This window comes from Oncorhynchus gorbuscha, linkage group LG07, assembly GCF_021184085.1.
Source record: "Oncorhynchus gorbuscha isolate QuinsamMale2020 ecotype Even-year linkage group LG07, OgorEven_v1.0, whole genome shotgun sequence".
NCBI classification, from domain to species: domain Eukaryota; kingdom Metazoa; phylum Chordata; class Actinopteri; order Salmoniformes; family Salmonidae; genus Oncorhynchus; species Oncorhynchus gorbuscha.
Window position 1 is genome coordinate 23,533,835 of NC_060179.1, and position 19,130 is coordinate 23,552,964.

At 44.1% G+C, this 19,130-nt stretch overlaps 1 protein-coding gene across 1 annotated transcript in view; it reads right to left on the bottom strand.

The window, feature by feature from the left end:
• sspo (SCO-spondin) overlaps nt 1-19,130 on the bottom strand; it is an 84,270-nt gene that overhangs the window by 49,022 nt on the left and 16,118 nt on the right. Inside the window, 23 exon segments of the mRNA XM_046355878.1 lie at nt 3,143-3,322; nt 3,510-3,651; nt 3,912-4,039; nt 4,736-4,984; nt 5,232-5,351; nt 5,620-5,668; nt 5,952-6,111; nt 6,416-6,566; nt 7,753-7,935; nt 8,229-8,366; nt 8,561-8,713; nt 9,078-9,309; nt 10,097-10,197; nt 10,349-10,471; nt 10,891-11,121; nt 11,463-11,642; nt 11,990-12,226; nt 15,922-16,325; nt 16,653-16,746; nt 17,004-17,153; nt 17,483-17,592; nt 17,862-17,989; nt 18,185-18,387. Coding sequence (XP_046211834.1) covers nt 3,143-3,322; nt 3,510-3,651; nt 3,912-4,039; nt 4,736-4,984; nt 5,232-5,351; nt 5,620-5,668; nt 5,952-6,111; nt 6,416-6,566; nt 7,753-7,935; nt 8,229-8,366; nt 8,561-8,713; nt 9,078-9,309; nt 10,097-10,197; nt 10,349-10,471; nt 10,891-11,121; nt 11,463-11,642; nt 11,990-12,226; nt 15,922-16,325; nt 16,653-16,746; nt 17,004-17,153; nt 17,483-17,592; nt 17,862-17,989; nt 18,185-18,387 — 3,846 coding nt within the window.

The window sequence follows — 19,130 nt, forward strand, 5'->3', positions numbered from 1 at the left end:
ACTACTATCACTATGTCACTACTATCACCATTTCACTACTATCACTATGTCACTACTATCACCATTTCACTACTAAACCCCATATCACCACTATCACCATATCACTACTATCACCATATCACTACTATCACCATTTCACTACTATCACCATATCACTACTATCACCATATCACTACTATCACTGTCACTACTATCGCCATATCACTACTATCACCATTTCACTACTATCCCCATATCACTACTATCACAATATCACTACTAACACCATTTCACTACTATCACCATATCACTAATTCCACTATGTCACTACTATCACCATTTCACTACTATCACCATTTCACTACTATCACCATATCACTACTATCACCATTTCACTACTATCACCATATCACTACTATCACTATGTCACTACTATCACCATTTCACTACTATCACCATATCACTACTATCACTATGTCACTACTATCATCATATCACTACTATCACCATTTCACTACGATCGCCATATCACTACTATCACCATATCACTACTATCACCATTTCATTACTATCACCATATCACTATGTCACTACTATCACCATATCACTACTATCACCATATCACTATTTCACTACTATCACCATATCACTACTATCACCATATCACTATGTCACTACTATCACCATATCACTACTATTACCATTTCATTACTATCACCATATCACTATCTCACTACTATCACCATATCTCTACGATCACCATATCACTATGTCACTACTATCACCATATCACTACTATTACCATTTCATTACTATCACCATATCACTATGTCACTACTATCACCATATCACTATGTCACTACTATCGCCATATCACTACTATCACCATATCACTACTATCACTATGTCACTACTATCACCATATCACTACTATCACTATGTCACTACTATCACCATATCACTACTAACACCATATCACTACTATCACCATTTCATTACTATCACCATATCACTATGTCACTACTATCACCATATCACTATGTCACTACTATCACCATATCACTACTATCCCCATATCACTACTATCACCATTTCAATACTATCACCATATCACTATGTCACTACTATCGCCATATCACTACTATCACCATATCACTACTATCACTATGTCACTACTATCACCATATCACTACTATCACTATGTCACTACTATCACCATATCACTACTAACACCATATCACTACTATCACCATTTCATTACTATCACCATATCACTATGTCACTACTATCACCATATCATTATGTCACTACTATCACCATATCACTACTATCACTATGTCACTACTATCACCATATCACTACTAACACCATATCACTACTATCACCATTTCATTACTATCACCATATCACTATGTCACTACTATCACCATATCATTATGTCACTACTATCACCATATCACTATGTCACTACTATCACCATATCACTACTATCCCCATATCACTACTATCACCATTTCATTACTATCATAAAGCACTACTAACACCATTTCACTACTATCACCATATCACTACTATCACTATGTCACTACTATCACCATATCGCTAATATCACTATGTCACTGCTATCCCCATATCACTACTATCACAATAGCACTACTAACACCATTTCACTACTATCACCATATCGCTACTATCACTATGTCACTACTATCACCATATCACTAGGATCCCCATATCACTACTATCCCCATATCACTACTATCACAATAGCACTACTAACACCATTTCACTAATATCACCATATCACTACTATCACCATATCACTACTATCACCATATCACTACTATCACTATGTCACTACTATCACTATGTCACTACTATCACCATATCACTATGTCACTACTATCACCATATCACTACTATCCCCATATCACTACTATCACCATATCACTACTATCACTATGTCACTACTATCACCATATCACTATGTCACTACTATCACCATATCACTACTATCCCCATATCACTACTATCACCATTTCATTACTATCATAAAGCACTACTAACACCATTTCACTACTATCACCATATCACTACTATCACTATGTCACTACTATCACCATATCGCTAATATCACTATGTCACTGCTATCCCCATATCACTACTATCACAATAGCACTACTAACACCATTTCACTACTATCACCATATCGCTACTATCACTATGTCACTACTATCACCATATCACTAGGATCCCCATATCACTACTATCACAATAGCACTACTAACACCATTTCACTAATATCACCATATCACTACTATCACTATGTCACTACTATCACCATATCACTACTATCACTATGTCACTGCTATCACCATATCACTACTATCACTATGTCACTACTATCACCATATCACTACTATCACTATGTCACTACTATCACCATATCGCTACTATCACTATGTCACTACTATCACCATATCACTAGGATCCCCATATCACTACTATCCCCATATCACTACTATCACAATAGCACTACTAACACCATTTCACTAATATCACCATTTCACTACTATCACTATGTCACTACTATCACCATATCACTAGGATCCCCATATCACTACTATCCCCATATCACTACTATCACAATAGCACTACTAACACCATTTCACTAATATCACCATATCACTACTATCACTATGTCACTACTATCACCATATCACTACTATCACTATGTCACTACTATCACCATATCACTACTATCACTATGTCACTGCTATCACCATATCACTACTTTCACTATGTCACTACTATCACCATATCACTACTATCACTATGTCACTACTATCACCATATCACTACTATCACTATGTCACTACTATCACCATATCACTACTATCACTATGTCACTACTATCACCATATCACTACGATCACCATTTCACTACTATCCCCATATCACTACTATCACCATGTCACTACTAACACCATTTCACTACTATCACCATATCACTACTATCACTATGTCACTACTATCACCATATCACTACTATCACCATTTCACTACTATCCCCATATCACTACGATCACTATTTCACTACTATCTATGAATCAATGAGAGAGATCATCTAGCCAAGTCACGCTGGGTAAATATGGGAACTGACCACAGCGCAGCTCGTCAGATCCGTCCCCACAGTCATTGACCCCATCACATACAACCCCCTTGGGCCCCGTGGGGACACAGCGCCCGTTACCACACTGGAACTCTCTATCTCTGCAGGGCCGGGCCTGGGTGACCGGAGAGAGAGGAGAGAGAGGAGAGGGGGTGGATAGCCTGCGGGAACCTACGGAGAGGAGGAGGAGACTGTTATTGTTTTTAAACCATTTGTACTTACATTGACTCTACAGCATTTATTCTAATTGTTTTGCTGCTGTATGGTAGATTATAATTTGTTTATCAAATATAGAAAATGTAGCAACTTTTCAAACCAATGCATACACACAACTGTAAATACTTTGTCCAACACACACCATTTTCACAGCCCATGAGTTCCAAGCGGAGGTAGATGCCGTTCTGGAAGTCGTGAGGCAACACACGCACAAACTGAGCCGACACCATCCTGTCCAGCCTGGTGTAGGACACACTCCGGTCGTCACGGTTACCCAAGAACACCTGGGGCATCAACATTGAAGTTGATTGGATTTTTTGTGTGCCTTTATTTAACCAGGAAAGTAATTGAAAACACATTCTCTTTTACAATAACGACCTAAATTGGATGATTGGAAAGAAAATGGATTGCAGTGAAATTCAACAGTGTTGAGAGTTTTTATATGTTCCAATATGTACACTAGCATACTTCCTAAAATTCCTAAAATGAAGTGGGCATAGAATTTGGAAAGTAGTTGGTGCTAGGGTTGATGGGTAGTGGGCACCTTGGCTCTGGGGCGGGCATCAGCAATCAGCTGCTGGTAGGTGTACCACTGTCTGCCATCGTTACTGAACTGCAGGTAGAAACTGGACACGTAGGTGTCAAACACACCTCCCCCTTGAGTCAGCACACCTGATGGACACAGAGAGGGAGAAATAGAGATAGAGATAGAGAGGGAGAGATAGAGAGGGAGAGGTAGAGAGGGAGAATTAGAGAGGGAGAGATAAAGAGGGAGGGATAGAGAGGGAGAGATAGAGAGGGAGAGATAGAGTGGGGATAGAGAGGGAGAGATAGAGAGGGATAGAGAGGGAGAGATAGAGAGGGAGGGATAGAGGGGGATAGAGAGGGAGAGATAGAGAGGGAGGGATAGAGAGGGAGAGATAGAGAGGGAGAGATAGAGGGGGGATAGAGAGGGAGAGATAGAGAGGGAGGGATAGAGAGGGAGAGATAGAGAGGGAGAGATAGAGGGGGGATAGAGAGGGAGAGATAGAGAGGGAGGGATAGAGAGGGAGAGATAGAGAGGGAGAGAAAAAGAGGGAGATAGAGAGGGAGAGATACAGGTGAGAGATAGAGAGGGATAGGGATTGAGAGGGAGAGATAGAGAGAAATAGTGAGGATGTAGAGAAAGAGAAAAGAAGCATAAAGAGTGAGATGTTAGAAGTGAAAACGTTGATAGTGTTTTTATATAATGAATTAACTAGCACCCATATAAAACTAACTTGTGCATGTACACATCCACGCATACTATCCTCCATATACTTTGGCTGCAAGCAATATGACCCCTGATTTGATTTGTTTTGGTTTGATTTGGTTTAAGTGGTTCATTACCAGTGATGTTGTGGGGTCTTAGCAGGTCCAGCTGGAGATATGGGGCTTGCACAGCTCCACTGTGGCCCTCGGGGGCCCCTGTAGGAAGGTTCCTGTACTGCTCTGTGTCAGGGCTCCAGCCCTGCAGGTCCTTATGGGGGTCCCGTGTGTACAGACGCCCTGCCCGTGGAGGGTGACCCCACTGGTGTGAGGAGGCACTGAAGCTGGAGTCAGGGAGAGATTGGACCCCCAGGGGTGACCAGCACTCCTCTATACAAGCACAAACACAGCATACTTACAAATATATTTGATAAACTACAAATACCACTGATCAACAGACATTCAACAATATTCATCAGTGGTCTTTACATCAGATTATTCATTAATTATTCATAAATCAGATGCAATGACAAAGGTAAAATGTGGGACATCATCTGATTATAGTTAAATCAATGAGTGCTTTCATTGTATCAGTCCCTTATTCAAATAAATGGTTAAAAAGATCAACGATGCTGACCTCCAGGTGGAAGGGGATACGTGGGGACCAAGGGTATACTGCCATCTGTTGGGGTGGAGGGTTGGACACTCACTGACACAGCAGCAGGTGTCGTTGCCACTGAAATGGTGCCATGGTCACCTGACCATAGGGAGAAATTCAGCACTGAAAAATCCCATTTACCACTGGCATTCTGTCACCACCTAATATCCTCTGTCTAGGTTAACTGTGTTTGGTTAGCCAGATATTACCCCTACCTCAGGTTTCCATTTCAAATACAGATTTCAACAGCTATCATATCAGCTAACATTTTAGTCAAATATTGATTTTTTCCCCAGCTTGATATCGAGCGTTGGAATCATTGACAAAAGGGGAACATATGGTTAGTAATATACTAGATACTAGTTACCTTCACAATAACAACACTTGTCACCTTCCCCTGGAACCAGACTCTGACCCTGCAAGACAAAAGACATTATTCGATTGTTGCTATGACACAGGGCCATGAAAGGAAACTAGTGAGTTGTGTGTCAACAGAATTATAGAGAGGCGGTTGAGGGAACACACATGCTAGAACATTTACCTTAGATAAGAACACTCTAGTCACACAGTGGTATAAAAACACATTTTTAACATGATGTATTCTGACATGGGTGCACGCGAACACACATGCAAGCGCATACAGATGCACATACAAACACACACACGAGCAGAGTTACTGTAAACCTCAGTGTTCCTGACCTGGGGGCAGCCAGTGGCAGCATGTTGGCAGTAGGGGGCACACTGCACTGTGAGGTTGGGTAGACAGTGGCACAGCTGGCACTGGCCCGCCTTCCATCGGTCCCCGACTGCGTGGGACTGGCCATGGAACTCACACTCCTCACAGGGCTCTGTCTGACAGCTGGGGACAGACACACACACATGCAAGCACACACATACACAAACACATACACTGCGTCATTTTACCATCCCTCTGCCAGGCTCCAGAGTACAGAATGTTCCATACATTTATGGGTGTAAAGCAATTCCACTCTTTAACCATTTCTAAGTATCACTTTTACTTGCTGTGATGTTGAAATGGCTGTAAGTTGACAGGAAAGGCAATGTATTTAACAAACATTCATACGTAATGTATTGTATTTAGATGTATTTGTCATCGTGTGTAAACATGATGAATGTGATTGAATGTGTACGGTGTCTTTTACCGTCGAGCTTTCCTGTAGATGCCTCTGCACTTTCTCCCATTGCCATGGTTACTAGGGTTGTTGGGACTGCGGAAGGACCACTGGACACTCTGGACCCCACACGGTCCCAAACACTCCCCCCAAGCTGACCACGTCGACCAACCACAGTGGACTGACACACACACACACACACACACACACACACACACACACACACACACACACACACACACACACACACACACACACACACACACACACACACACACACACACACACACACACACACACACACACACACACACGACACTACGTTACATTGTAGTAATTTAGCAGACTCTACCTATCCAGAGCAATGAGGGTTTCGGCCCAACACAACCGCTAGGCTATCTGCCGCCCCACACAGACAGTAAGCGATGCAGCAGTGTAGTACAAACAACACATCTTGTCCAAGTACATGTTACTTTCATGAGCCTTTACAGATGTTAAAGGAATTCCTATATGTGTTCATTAACCAATTCAATTTAAACCACTCTGTCTGTTTCTAAGAATTTGTATGATCCTTATTTGCATAAAATGGACAGAAACCAGTCGACCAAGATTAGCCAATAGAATTTATTCTCGAGAGCGCTGATCATAATATCATGTACGTTGGTGTATATGCATCACATTTCGTCATAGCGTCTTGAATGCTCCTCCTTCTCTCCGACAAGGACAAAGCTACTTCTAAAGTCCATTCCAACTCACTAGCGCAAATACATGACACACCATATCTGGATTAACTCCTGAAGTCTCACCACAGTTTATTACCACTTAGCAGACAGTTCCAGTCCCCCCCAGATACGGAAAACCTGGAGGGGCTCTCGCTGTCTTATTTTATCTCCACAGAGTTATAGCCGGGTCGGTTCAAACATAGGTTAAGGATCCTCTTTGCTTACTTTAGACACACACACTCTCTTCCCCCCCTCCAACCTAGTTGGAGCTGTGTGTATTATTTTTAATCGACTCCTTTTTCATGCTACATAACCTCTCATCCCTAATGGTTAAGTTTCCGAGTAGAATTATTTAATCATTCATCTTAAACCTTGATAAAATATCTTAACAGCAGAATATTGAATGGACAGTAAAACATGTTAACATGAACTTGAACAGAGGTGAAGTCTGGGTCTTGTTTAAGAGACAGGAAATGAGAAAAGATGTAGGGACTAAAAGTGCTTTTAAAATAGGAAGTAGTACCATCTCTCCATATAAGTACACTACTTTCCATAATCACATTTTTTTATTCTCCCAACATTATTTTCTTCCAACTGAACACAACCTAACAGGAGGGTGTACTGTGGCGTGTTGTGTAGACTAACCTGTACATTCGGTGTTCGGCTGGCAGTGTTGAGGTCTGCCTCTCTCACACGTACAGATCTCACAGTCCTTCTTGACATGCTGTCCAGGCCAGTATCGCACCCCGGCCACCTCACACACACACTCCTCCGGCAACACACACTGCTGGGCATGGTTCATCACCCGACCCTCTGGACACCAGCAACCTGCAGGAGAGAGGGAGGGAGAGAGGCAGGAGGAGAGAGAGGGGGAGAGGAGGAGGAGGGAGAGGGGGAGAGAGTAAAGTGAAGAATAGTGAAGGCTAGGGCTTGGAAATACAACAGCTCCCCAGCATGAACAAGTGTGTGACTAAACACAGTGCTTTATACACACTGTAGGTCAGCAAACTATTCTCCATGTTGGTTAGCGTTCTGTTCTCTTGGGATCTGCAGCCAATAAATGGGATATTTGATCAAGAAAATATGACTACAGAGCACATCCTCCTCTCCTGTTCTCTGACCTGAGAAACATGGTGCAGTCGGGTCACAGACAGAGCCACTGCTGATGTGGGCACAGGACACTGGGCAGGGGGCACAGCTGAGTCTCACCAGGCCACTAGGACATGTGATGTTGGCACAGCCATCTTGAGGGCAAGGTTCTGGAGGAGGGGGGGGGGTGAGAGAGAGAGAGTGAGTGAGAGAGAGAGAGAGAGAGAGAGAGAGAGAGAGAGAGAGAGAGAGAGAGAGAGAGAGAGGGAGAGAGAGAGAGAAAGAGAATGTAAGTTCATGACACTTCTTCAATTATTAGCCCTTCCATATCTTGTCAAATATATTTCAGTCTTAGTGGACTTACTGATTTCTGTGGCCAGGTTAGATTCTCCAGGGAGCTGGGTGCAATCTCTGCCCCCATTCTGGGGTGGGATGCATCCCCTTTGCCTTACCTCCACACCCCCACAATCCTTAGAGCAGTTAGACCACGTCACCCACGGCAACCAGTGCCCATCCACTGTTGACAAGAGGCAAGTATGTCACGCAAAGAGGGTTCACATTGTGATAACAATAACGAGTGAAATAACAAGTGATGATGATGATGATTATGATGTCGACAAAGATAACAAATCTAATGATGAAGATCCAAATGAAGATGATGATGAAGATGATGAAGATGCTACTCACTACTATAAGTCGCTCTGGATAAGAGCGTCTGCAAAAAAATGACTAAAATGTCAATGTAAAATGTAATGATGATGATGTTGATGTTGATGCAGATTGTGAAGACAAAAGTGATGATGATGAAGATACTACTGCCGCTGATTAATATCATGACGATAACAACAACCACCATATGGCTCATCTCTCCCATCTCTCACCAGGACATGACGTGCTGAAACACTGCTGTCTCTGGGTGTCGTCCCCTCTGCACTGACCCAGGGTGTCCCCCAGGGGGCAGAGTCTCTGCCTGCTGATGGAGCCTGTCCCACAGGAGAGGCTACAGGGACTCCAGGGGCCCCAAGGGGCCCAGCTCCTACAGCCCTGCTCATCAGAGGGCCCCCCTAAGGGCCCCAGCAGGGAGTCAGCACAGTCTGCCATGCCATTACACACCTAAAACAAACACACAGAACCAAAACTAGAACCTAGATCACTCCACTTAAAGGCCCAGTGCAGTCAAAATGCTGTTTTTGTTCTGTGTTTTATATCATATATCACATTTTAATATCATACAGCTGATGAATCTAACACTGTAAAAGCTCAAAAAAAATGTATCAGTGTTATTTCCTGATAGTTACTGATTGAAAATACAATCTACACATGACCTTCTAATCAGCAGGGTTGCATGGGCGTGAGTTTCGGCTTTCCATGGTGACATCAGTATGCGGTAAATTGGTTAATAGACCAATAAACAAAGAGAGTTCCAAACCACTCTGCCAATCACAGCTAGTTTTCAGTTTTCCCCTCCCAACTCAGACGACCTCCAGACAGTTTTCGAAGATTTGTGTTTGAGAAATATTTTTTTGCTAAAAGATTTCTAATAGATTTCTAATTTTAATGGAAATCTTTTAGAGTAAGGTGCTTAGCTGTTAATCAGAAATTATTTGATGTAAAAATGGCTGTATTGAGCCTTTAACATTCCTGGCAGCACTTTATTTGTACAAAATATACAAGGGTTATATTCATCAGGCACCAAACAGAAGAAAAAGGACTGAAACTGAAATGTTTTCTGTTGTAAAATGTTTTTACTGTTGAATGTCCTAATGAACACGACCCAGGTATATACAAATAAAGGACATGGTAAGATAATATACTGTGCTGCGTATTTTTGGCCCGAAGCATTTGTTTTGTTCAATGTCAGTAAGCACTGAAGTAAAATGTTTGGTTAGGGGAATCTTACTGCTTTGAAGGAGACACACGATCCGTCCAGGCAGGTGAACTCAGGACAGATGTGACTGTTGTTCTTATCGCCAGGGAGAGCAGGGGATGGGCTGGTCTTATCTAGTTACAGGACAATACAACCACAGACTATGGACTCAATTCAATCAAAACGACATGAAATGGACCATCTGAAACGAGGTTTGCAGAGCTCCATGTCTCTAAGTGATGGGTTGTGCACTGCGGTAGATTCTCTTTTCCTCTCACAACTCACCACACACCAGCTCATCCTCTCCGTGGGGACAGTCGGCTACACCGTTGCACACTTGAGTCGCGTTCACACACGTGCGGTTGTCACATGGAAAGCTCCCAGGGCAAGGTGGGATCCTTGTAGAGCCTAAAAAAAACAGATGGTGCTCTTTTTATAAACATCTGTTAAAATTCATTTATGGGATGCATGTACTTGTGTTGGTGTGTATATATTTGCTGTACATATATATTGCATATATTAGTGTTAATATGCATGTATTATACAGTATGATTCCTATCCAGTAGGTGTCAGTACGATATACAGTACCTTTCAAAAGTTTGGACACACCTACTCATTATTTGGTGGCTACTTTGAAGAATCTCAAATTTGAAATATATTTTGATTTGTTTAACACTTTTTTGGTTACTACATGGTTCCATATGTGTTATTTCATAGTTTTGATGTTTTCACTATTATTCTATAATGTATAAAATAGTAAAAAATAAAGAAAAAACATTGACTGGTTCTGTATGCTTCATGTATTTTCCATCAGGTGCATTACTAACCGCAGTCATCCACGCTCTCGTCGGAGGCGTCCCTACAGTGAGGTATCCCATCACATAGCTGCTGGTAGTCCACACACTGGTCACCACTGCGACATGGCACCTGGCCGGGGCCACACAACCGGGGACAGCCCTGCTCGTCACTCCCGTCCAAACAGTCTGTCTCCCCGTCACAGTGCCACGCCCGGGGCACGCACTGCCCATTGGCACAGGCAAACTCATAAGACTGGCAGGCTGGGGTAAGAGAGAAGGGGGGGGGGTCAGTTTGGCCCTTACCCACAAGGCACCTAGCTAGGGAGGTCTTATAGATCTGAGAGATTAAAATATGTTGTATGAAGTATATTTGTATGAAGCAATATGGTTGTGTGAATCAATATGAAGTATATTTCACCCAGTAATCCAGATGAGTAATAAGTCCATACTGCAGATACCTATCTAATACTTTCAGCAGTGCCTTGTGGTAGGAGTTATGGTGGTGTTTGGAGTTGGAGTTTTGTTGCAGACACTGTTGAGTAACTCTTGGGCAGACTGCCAGCCTTCCCTCTTGATATTCTCAACAGTATTGTTGCTCTTACCAGAAGTGGGTGAAGTCGGGTTGATGGGTGTTGCTATGGTAACTGGGGCCATGGTGACTGGTTGACAGTTGTTCTGGTCCTCGTCCTCTCCGCCCTGGCAGTCTGTCACCCCGTCACATAGCTTGGTGAGTGTCACACAGGTGCCATCAGCACACAGGAACTGACCAGGGGCACAGGTCACTGTCACATAAACAAAGGTTTAGCCACCACGCAGGGGGGGTTTGGACGTGCAAAAAACACATGAAATAGGAAAAATATAAGCACATTATATTATATATTATACATATTCACACAGGTACATGCATGCGCTCACACAGACCCACACGCCTGTCAGATGGTGTTTCCAGAGGCCTCAGAGCTCTCAATGCTGTTTGAAAATGTGTAATTTCTAGGAATGTGTCATTCGTACTGTATCAGTCAATGTCAACCTGCTTTAAATGAATTACACATTGCAGTCGAATGTATCATGTCAATATGTCTATTGTTTTCAAGTGATAGTGAGGACTTGATTGTAAAGATTCATGTACCTTCGGTTGAACAGACGGCTTCATCGGTGCCTGAAGGACAGTCTTTGTGGCCGTCACACACCTTGTCTGCGGGGACACACTGGTCCCCAGGGCACTGGAACTCTCCCGGGGAGCACACACACCCCCTCTCATCACTCAGATCCCCACAGTCATCATGGCCATCGCAGCGGTGGAGGTAGAGCACACAGAGTCCCCCTGAACACAGGAACTCCCCCTGGCCACACACCACCCCGCACTCTGACCACACACAAAAACACTTGAACTTGAGAGGGAAAGACAATAATAGACTCGTACATGTAAAGTATAAAATCTAAGGAACGTATGTATACACTAACAGAAATGGTTATAGACACGAACATACAGTGCATTCGGAAAGCATTCAGAACCCTTCCCTTTTTCCACATTTTGTTACGTTACAGCCTTATTCTAAAATCACAAAATAAATAGTAAATCCTCTGCCTCCCGAGTGCGCAGGTCTAAGGCACTGCATCGCAGTGCTTGAGGCGCAACTACAGACCCAGGTTTGATCCTAGGCTGTGTCGCAGCCGGCCGCAACCGGAAGACCCATTAGACAGTGCACAATTGGCCCAGCATCGTCCGGATCGTCCCATCGCACTCTAGCGACTCCTTGTGGCAGGCTGGGCACATACACACACCAGCTGTACAGTGTTTCCCCCGTCAAATTGTTGGGGCTGGCATCTGGGTTAAGTGAGCAGTATGTCAAGAAGTAGCATGGCTTGGCAGGGTCGTGTTTCGGAGGACGCATGGCTCTCGACCTTCGCCTCATTCGAGTCCATACGGGAGTTTCAGCGATGAGACAAGACTGCAACCACCAATTGGATATCACGAAATTGGGGAGGAAAAGGGGTAAAAAGTACAAAAGAATGCAATAATAATAATAATCTCATCTATCTACACACAATACCCCATAACACTGGATCCTGAGTGGAGCAGCGGTCTAAGACACTGCATCGCATTGCTAGAGGCGTCACTACAGACCAGGGCTCGATCCTGGGCTGTATCACAACCAGCCGTGATCGGGTATCACATAGGGTGGTGCACAATTGGCCCAGCATCGTCCGGGTTAGGGGAGGGTTTGGCCGGGGTAGGCCGTCAATGTAGATAAGAATTTGTTCTTTACTGACTTACCTAGTTAAATAACGGTTATATGAAGAAAAAAAATATATATCATAATATTGACAGAGCGAAAACAGTTTTTTTTTAAATGTTAGCAAATTTAGAAAAAACAAAAAACTGAAATACCTTATTTATATAACTATTTAGACCCTTTGCCATGAGACTTAAAATGTAGCTCAGGTGCATCCTGTTTCCATTGATCATCTTTGAGATGTTTTTACAACTTAATTGGAGTCCACCTGTGGTACATTCAGTTGATTGGACATGATTTGGAAAGGCACACACATGTAAGGTTCACAGTTGACAGTGCATGTCAGAGCAAAAACTAAGACATGGGCTCAATGGAATTGTTCATAGAGCTCCAACACAGGATTGTGTCGAGGCACAGCCCTGGGGAAGGGTAGCCCAAACAATTCTGCAGCATTGAAGGTCCCCAAGAAGACAGTGGCCTTCGTCATTCTTAAATGGAAGAATTCTAGAACCACCAAGACTCTTCCTAGAGAAGGCCACTCGGCCAAACTGAGCAATTGGGGAAAAAGGGCCTTGGTCAGGGAGGTGACCAAGAACCCAATGGTCACTCTGACAGTGCTAAAGAGTTCGTATGTGGAGATGGGAGAACCTTCCAGAATGACAACCATCTCTGTAGCACTACCCCAATCAGGCCTTCATTAGTAGAGTGAACAGATGCAAGCCACTCCTTAGTAAAAGGCACATGACCGCCCACTTGGAGTTTTTCAAAAAGCACCGAAAGGACTCTCAGACGATGAGAAACATGATTCTCTGGTCTGATGAAACCTAGTTTGAACTCTTCGGGCCAGAATGCCAAGCGTCACATCTAGAGAAAACCTGGCACCATCCTTACGGTGAAGCATGGGGGTGGCAGCATCATGCTGTGGGGATGTTTTTCAGCGGCAGGAACTGGGAGACTAGTCAGGATCGGGGGAAAGATGAACGGAGCAAAGTGAAAACCTGCTCCAGAGCACTCAAGATCTCAGACTGGGGTGAAAGTTCAACTTCCAATGACCCTAAGCACACAGCCAAGATGCAGGAGTGGCTTCGGGACAAGTCTCTGAATGTCCTTGAGTGGCCTGAATGTAGATGACCTGGAGCCAGTGGGTTTGCAAAAAGGACCAGCCAACGAGAGCCTATTTGGGTCAGTGGGGCCAGCCAATTGTGCAAGTTCTCCCACTTAAAAAGATGAGAGAGGCCTGTAATTTTCATCATAGGTACACTTCAACTATGCCAGACAAAATTAGAAAAAAAATCCAGAAAATCACATTGTAGGATTTTTAATGAATTTATTTGCAAATTATGGTGGAAAATAAGTATTTGGTCAATAACAAAAGTTTCTGAATACTTTGTTATATACCCTTTGTTGGCAATGACAGAGGTCAAACATTTTCTGTAAGTCTTCACAAGGTTTTCACACACTGTTGCTGGTATTTTGGCCCATTCCTCCATGCAGACCTCCTATAGAGCAGGGATGTTGAGCTGTTGCTGGGCAACATAGACTTTCCACTCCCTCCAAAGATTTTCTATGGGGTTGAGATCTGGAGACTGGCTAGGCCACTCCAGGACCTTGAAATGCTTCTTACGAAGCCACTCCTTCATTGCCCGGAAGGTGTGTTTGAGATCATTGTCATGCTGAAAGACCCAGCCACGTTTCATCTTCAATGCCCTTGCTGATGGTAGGCTTTGTTACTTTGGTCCCAGCTCTCTGCAGGTCATTCACTAGGTCCCCCCGTGTGGTTCTGGGATTTTTGCTCACCGTTCTTGTGATCATTTTGATCATTTTGGGTGAGATCTTGCGTGGAGCCCCAGATCGAGGGAGATTATCAGTGGTCTTGTATGTCTTCCATTTCCTAATAATTGCTCCAACAGTTGATTTCTTCAAACCAAGCTGCTTACCTATTGCAGACTCAGTCTTCTCAGCCTGGTGCAGGTCTACAATTTTGTTTCTGGTGTCCTTTGACAGCTCTTTGGTCTTGGCCATAGTGGAGTTTGGAGTGTGACTGTTTGAGGTTGTGGACAGGTGTCTTTTATACTGATAACAAGTTCAAACAGGTGCCATTAATACAGGTAAAGAGTGGAGGACAAAGGAGCCTCTTAAAGAAGTTACAGGTCTGTGAGAGCCAGAAATCTTGCTTGTTTGTAGGTGTCCATATACTTATTTTCCACCATAATTTGCTAATAAATTCATTAACAATCCTACAATGTGATTTTCAGATTTTTTTTCTCATTTTGTCTGTCATAGTTGAAGTGTACCTATGATGAAAATTATAGGCCTCTCTCATCTTTTTAAGTGGGAGAACTTGCACAATTGGTGGCTGACTAAATACTTTTTTTGCACCACTGTAGCTGTGCAGCGACGCTCCCCATCCAACCTGACAGAACAAGAGGATTTGCAGAGAAGAATGGGAGAAATTCCCCCAAATACAGGTGTGCCAAGCTTGTAGCATCATACCTAAGAAGACTCGAGGCTGTAATCGCTACCGAAGGTGTTTCAACAAAGTACTGAGTAAAGGGTCAGAATACTTATTTCCATATTTTTTAAATTTGTTTTTACAAAAAACAGTTTTTCTTTGTCATTATGGTGTATTGTGTGGAGATTGATGATGTAACGTAACAAAATTTAGAAAAAGTCAAGGGGTCTCGAAACTTTTTTCGAATGCACTGTACACACCTAGGCTTGTTAATACTAATATGAAATTAGACAATAATAGACACCTACACACATCGAGTACAAAAACACACTTATGGACACTAGACAGACATACATTTTCAATCACACCCACCTTGCTCATCAGACCCGTCAGCGAACCCACAGTCCAGGCGTCCGTCACACACGCGGCTGGCGGGCAGGCACCGCCCACTGGCACACTGGAACTCCCCCAGCGGGCACAGGGGCACAGGGGTGGCAGGCCCACAGAACTCCTCGTCTGATTGGTCGGCACAGTCCGGATGCCCGTCACAGCGCAACGCCAGGTCCACACAGGGCCCGCTGGCACAGCGGTATTGCCCCTGGGCACAGGTTGATGGGCACAGCTCGTCAGAGCCGTCACCGCAGTCGTCCTCGTTGTCACACACCCATAGGGAGGGGACGCAGCGTCCCCCCGTGCACAGGAACTCTGACTCCTGACAGGGGGAGGGAGGTGGGCACGGGGAGCCCTCACATTGCCATAAGCCCTCAGTACATGAGCTGGAAGACCGCAGATATACAGAATACATCAAACCCATAAAAACACCTTCCAGGTACACATAAACACACAAGGCAAATTCTAACACGACTTACTATGTAAGTTAGTGTCCTTTCTATTCATTCACCCAGCCACAGAACCTACCACAAAACCTATTCACACAACTAATAAAATGTGTAAAATTACAAAATCAGTCTAGCTGAACTGAGAGACGTGTTAGTAAGTATCAGTTTCGACACTCCAAGTGAAAAGCCCACATGTCAAATTGGCCTCACACGACACGGGTGATGGTTTATGAGTTGAGCCGATAGGCGAGGGGACAGACTGACCAGTTCTGGCAGTGCTGGATGATGCTGGCCCCGGGTGGGAAAACAGAGGCTGCCCACTCACACGGACAGAGTGCGGGCGCCACGCAGCCTTCACCTGTAGGTGGAGACAGATTCAGGGCAAGGATATGATAAAACAGGGAGTTTCTGGGGCGTGCAGGGTTTTGTTCCAGCCCAGCACTGACACATCGCATCTAATCAACAACCCGAATGGAGGTCCATGATAAGTTGAACCAGGTGTCTTAATGCTGGGGTAGAATAAAAGCCTGCACATTCCCAGGCGCTCTCCAGGACCGGTGTGAATGATGACAGATGGGAAGGAACTGGATTGAGATGTAACCCTTGCTGTCTTACTGTGGTGGAGAGTGCCCGCAGGGCAGAAGCAGCCCTCCACACAGGAGAAGGCTCCACACTGGGAGTCAGGGCTCTGGGCTTCACTGGGACAGGTGGGAGAACAAGCCGGCCCACAGGCCTCATAAACCAGACCATTCTCACACTGCAGGGCTACACAGAGGAGGAGGAGGAGGGTGGAGAGAGGGAGGGAGGTATGGAAAGAGTTCATCTGCATTTTGTCATGCAGGGTGTAAACATGTGTAAAAAGGTCTATCCAAGGTCTACCCAATTCAAATGAATGTTGCTCAAGTGTCAATGTCCAATCCGTGTGTGTGTGTGTGTGTGTGTGTGTGTGTGTGTGTGTGTGTGTGTGTGTGTGTGTGTGTGTGTGTGTGTGTGTGTGTGTGTGTGTGTGTGTGTGTGTGTGTGTGTGTGTGTGTGTGTGTGTGTGTGTGTGTGTGTGTGTGTGTGTGTGCGCGTGCAAGAGAAGCTGTACACACGGCAGAGTTCCTGGGACCGCCAGGGGATGTAGACACCACGCCGGTTACACTCCTCAGCGTAGGCAGCGATGGCTGTACACAGACACTCACAGTCCCCCCCAGAGTCACATCTATCACACCCAGAGAACAGGGATTAACACATTGTGCTTCATAAAGAGTCATTAGTAGATTATAAACCTGTATTGGAATAGGATACTGGTGTTCTAAACTTGACCTAAATATGTAATAACCTCTCTTAACTCTATTTAACCTGTTCTGCTATCAATTTTTGTTTTAGGACTTCTGACCCCTTAGGACTGATGTGTTGTTAGATTTGTGGAAGCTTTGCAATCCTTAATAGCACCTCTCCAGTCCTGTGATTTAAAGGTTAGCCACTCACCCACAAGCATCAAAGACACACCAGTCATAGTACTGCTGGTAGGGCACCTCAGGATGGCACAGAGAAAATAGGTCCTGGGTGATGACAGCACACCTCTTTCTCCCCCACATCACCCTGTGAGGGTTGATCTGGAACAGGGGACAAAGGTTAAGGTGTGTGTGTGTGTGTGTGTGTGTGTGTGTGTGTGTGTGTGTGTGTGTGTGTGTGTGTGTGTGTGTGTGTGTGTGTGTGTGTGTGTGTGTGTGTGTGTGTGTGTGTGTGTGTGTGTGTGTGTGTGTGTGTGTGTGTGTGTGTGTGTGTGTGTGTGTGTGTGTGCCACTCACAGTGCATGGGTCTCGAAGGTCCTGGTCTTGAACATCTGGGCAGGAGGGGCTGACCTTCCAGGAGTTGCCAAACAGCTCGGCTGTAGACTCCACGCTACCCTGACGCGTGGTGAAGTCATTCTCTGTGTCCCCGTCAAAGTTCCCACACAGGCCCCCCACTCGCCCTCTCAGATGAGCCGCGAGACGCACGTATACACGCATGCCTAGAGGAGTGGAGAAGAATGGTCAGGACTTCAGACTGATAACTATGTTTGCTTTGTCAATAATCACAGTCAATGATCACAGTCAATGGTCACCATCAATGGTCACCGTCAATGGTCACAGTCAATGATCACAGTCAATGGTCACCGTCAATGGTCACCGTCAATGGTCACCGTCAATGGTCACCGTCAATGGTCACCGTCAATGGTCACAGTCAATGATCACAGTCAATGATCACAGGCAATGGACACAGTCAATCAAATCAAATTGTATTTGTCACAAGCGCCGAATACAACAGGTGTACACCTTACAGTGAAATGCTTACAAGACCTAAACCAACAATGCAGTTTAAAAAAGAATCAGATAGGATAGATAAGCAGATAAGTAAATATAAGTAGATAAGTAGATAGATAAGTAAAATAACTGTTGCGAGGCTATACAGGGTCAATGTGCGGGGGCACCGGTTAGTCGAGATAATTGAGATAATATGAACATGTAGGTAGAGTTAAAATGACTATGCATAGATAATAAACAGGTTAGTCGAGGTAATTGAGATAATATGTACATGTAGGTAGAGTTAAAATGACTATGCATAGATAATAAACAGGTTAGTCAAGGTAATTGAGATAATATGTACATGTAGGTAGAGTTAAAATGACTATGCATAGATAATAAACAGGTTAGTCGAGGTAATTGAGATAATATGTACATGTAGGTAGAGTTAAAATGACTATGCATAGATAAT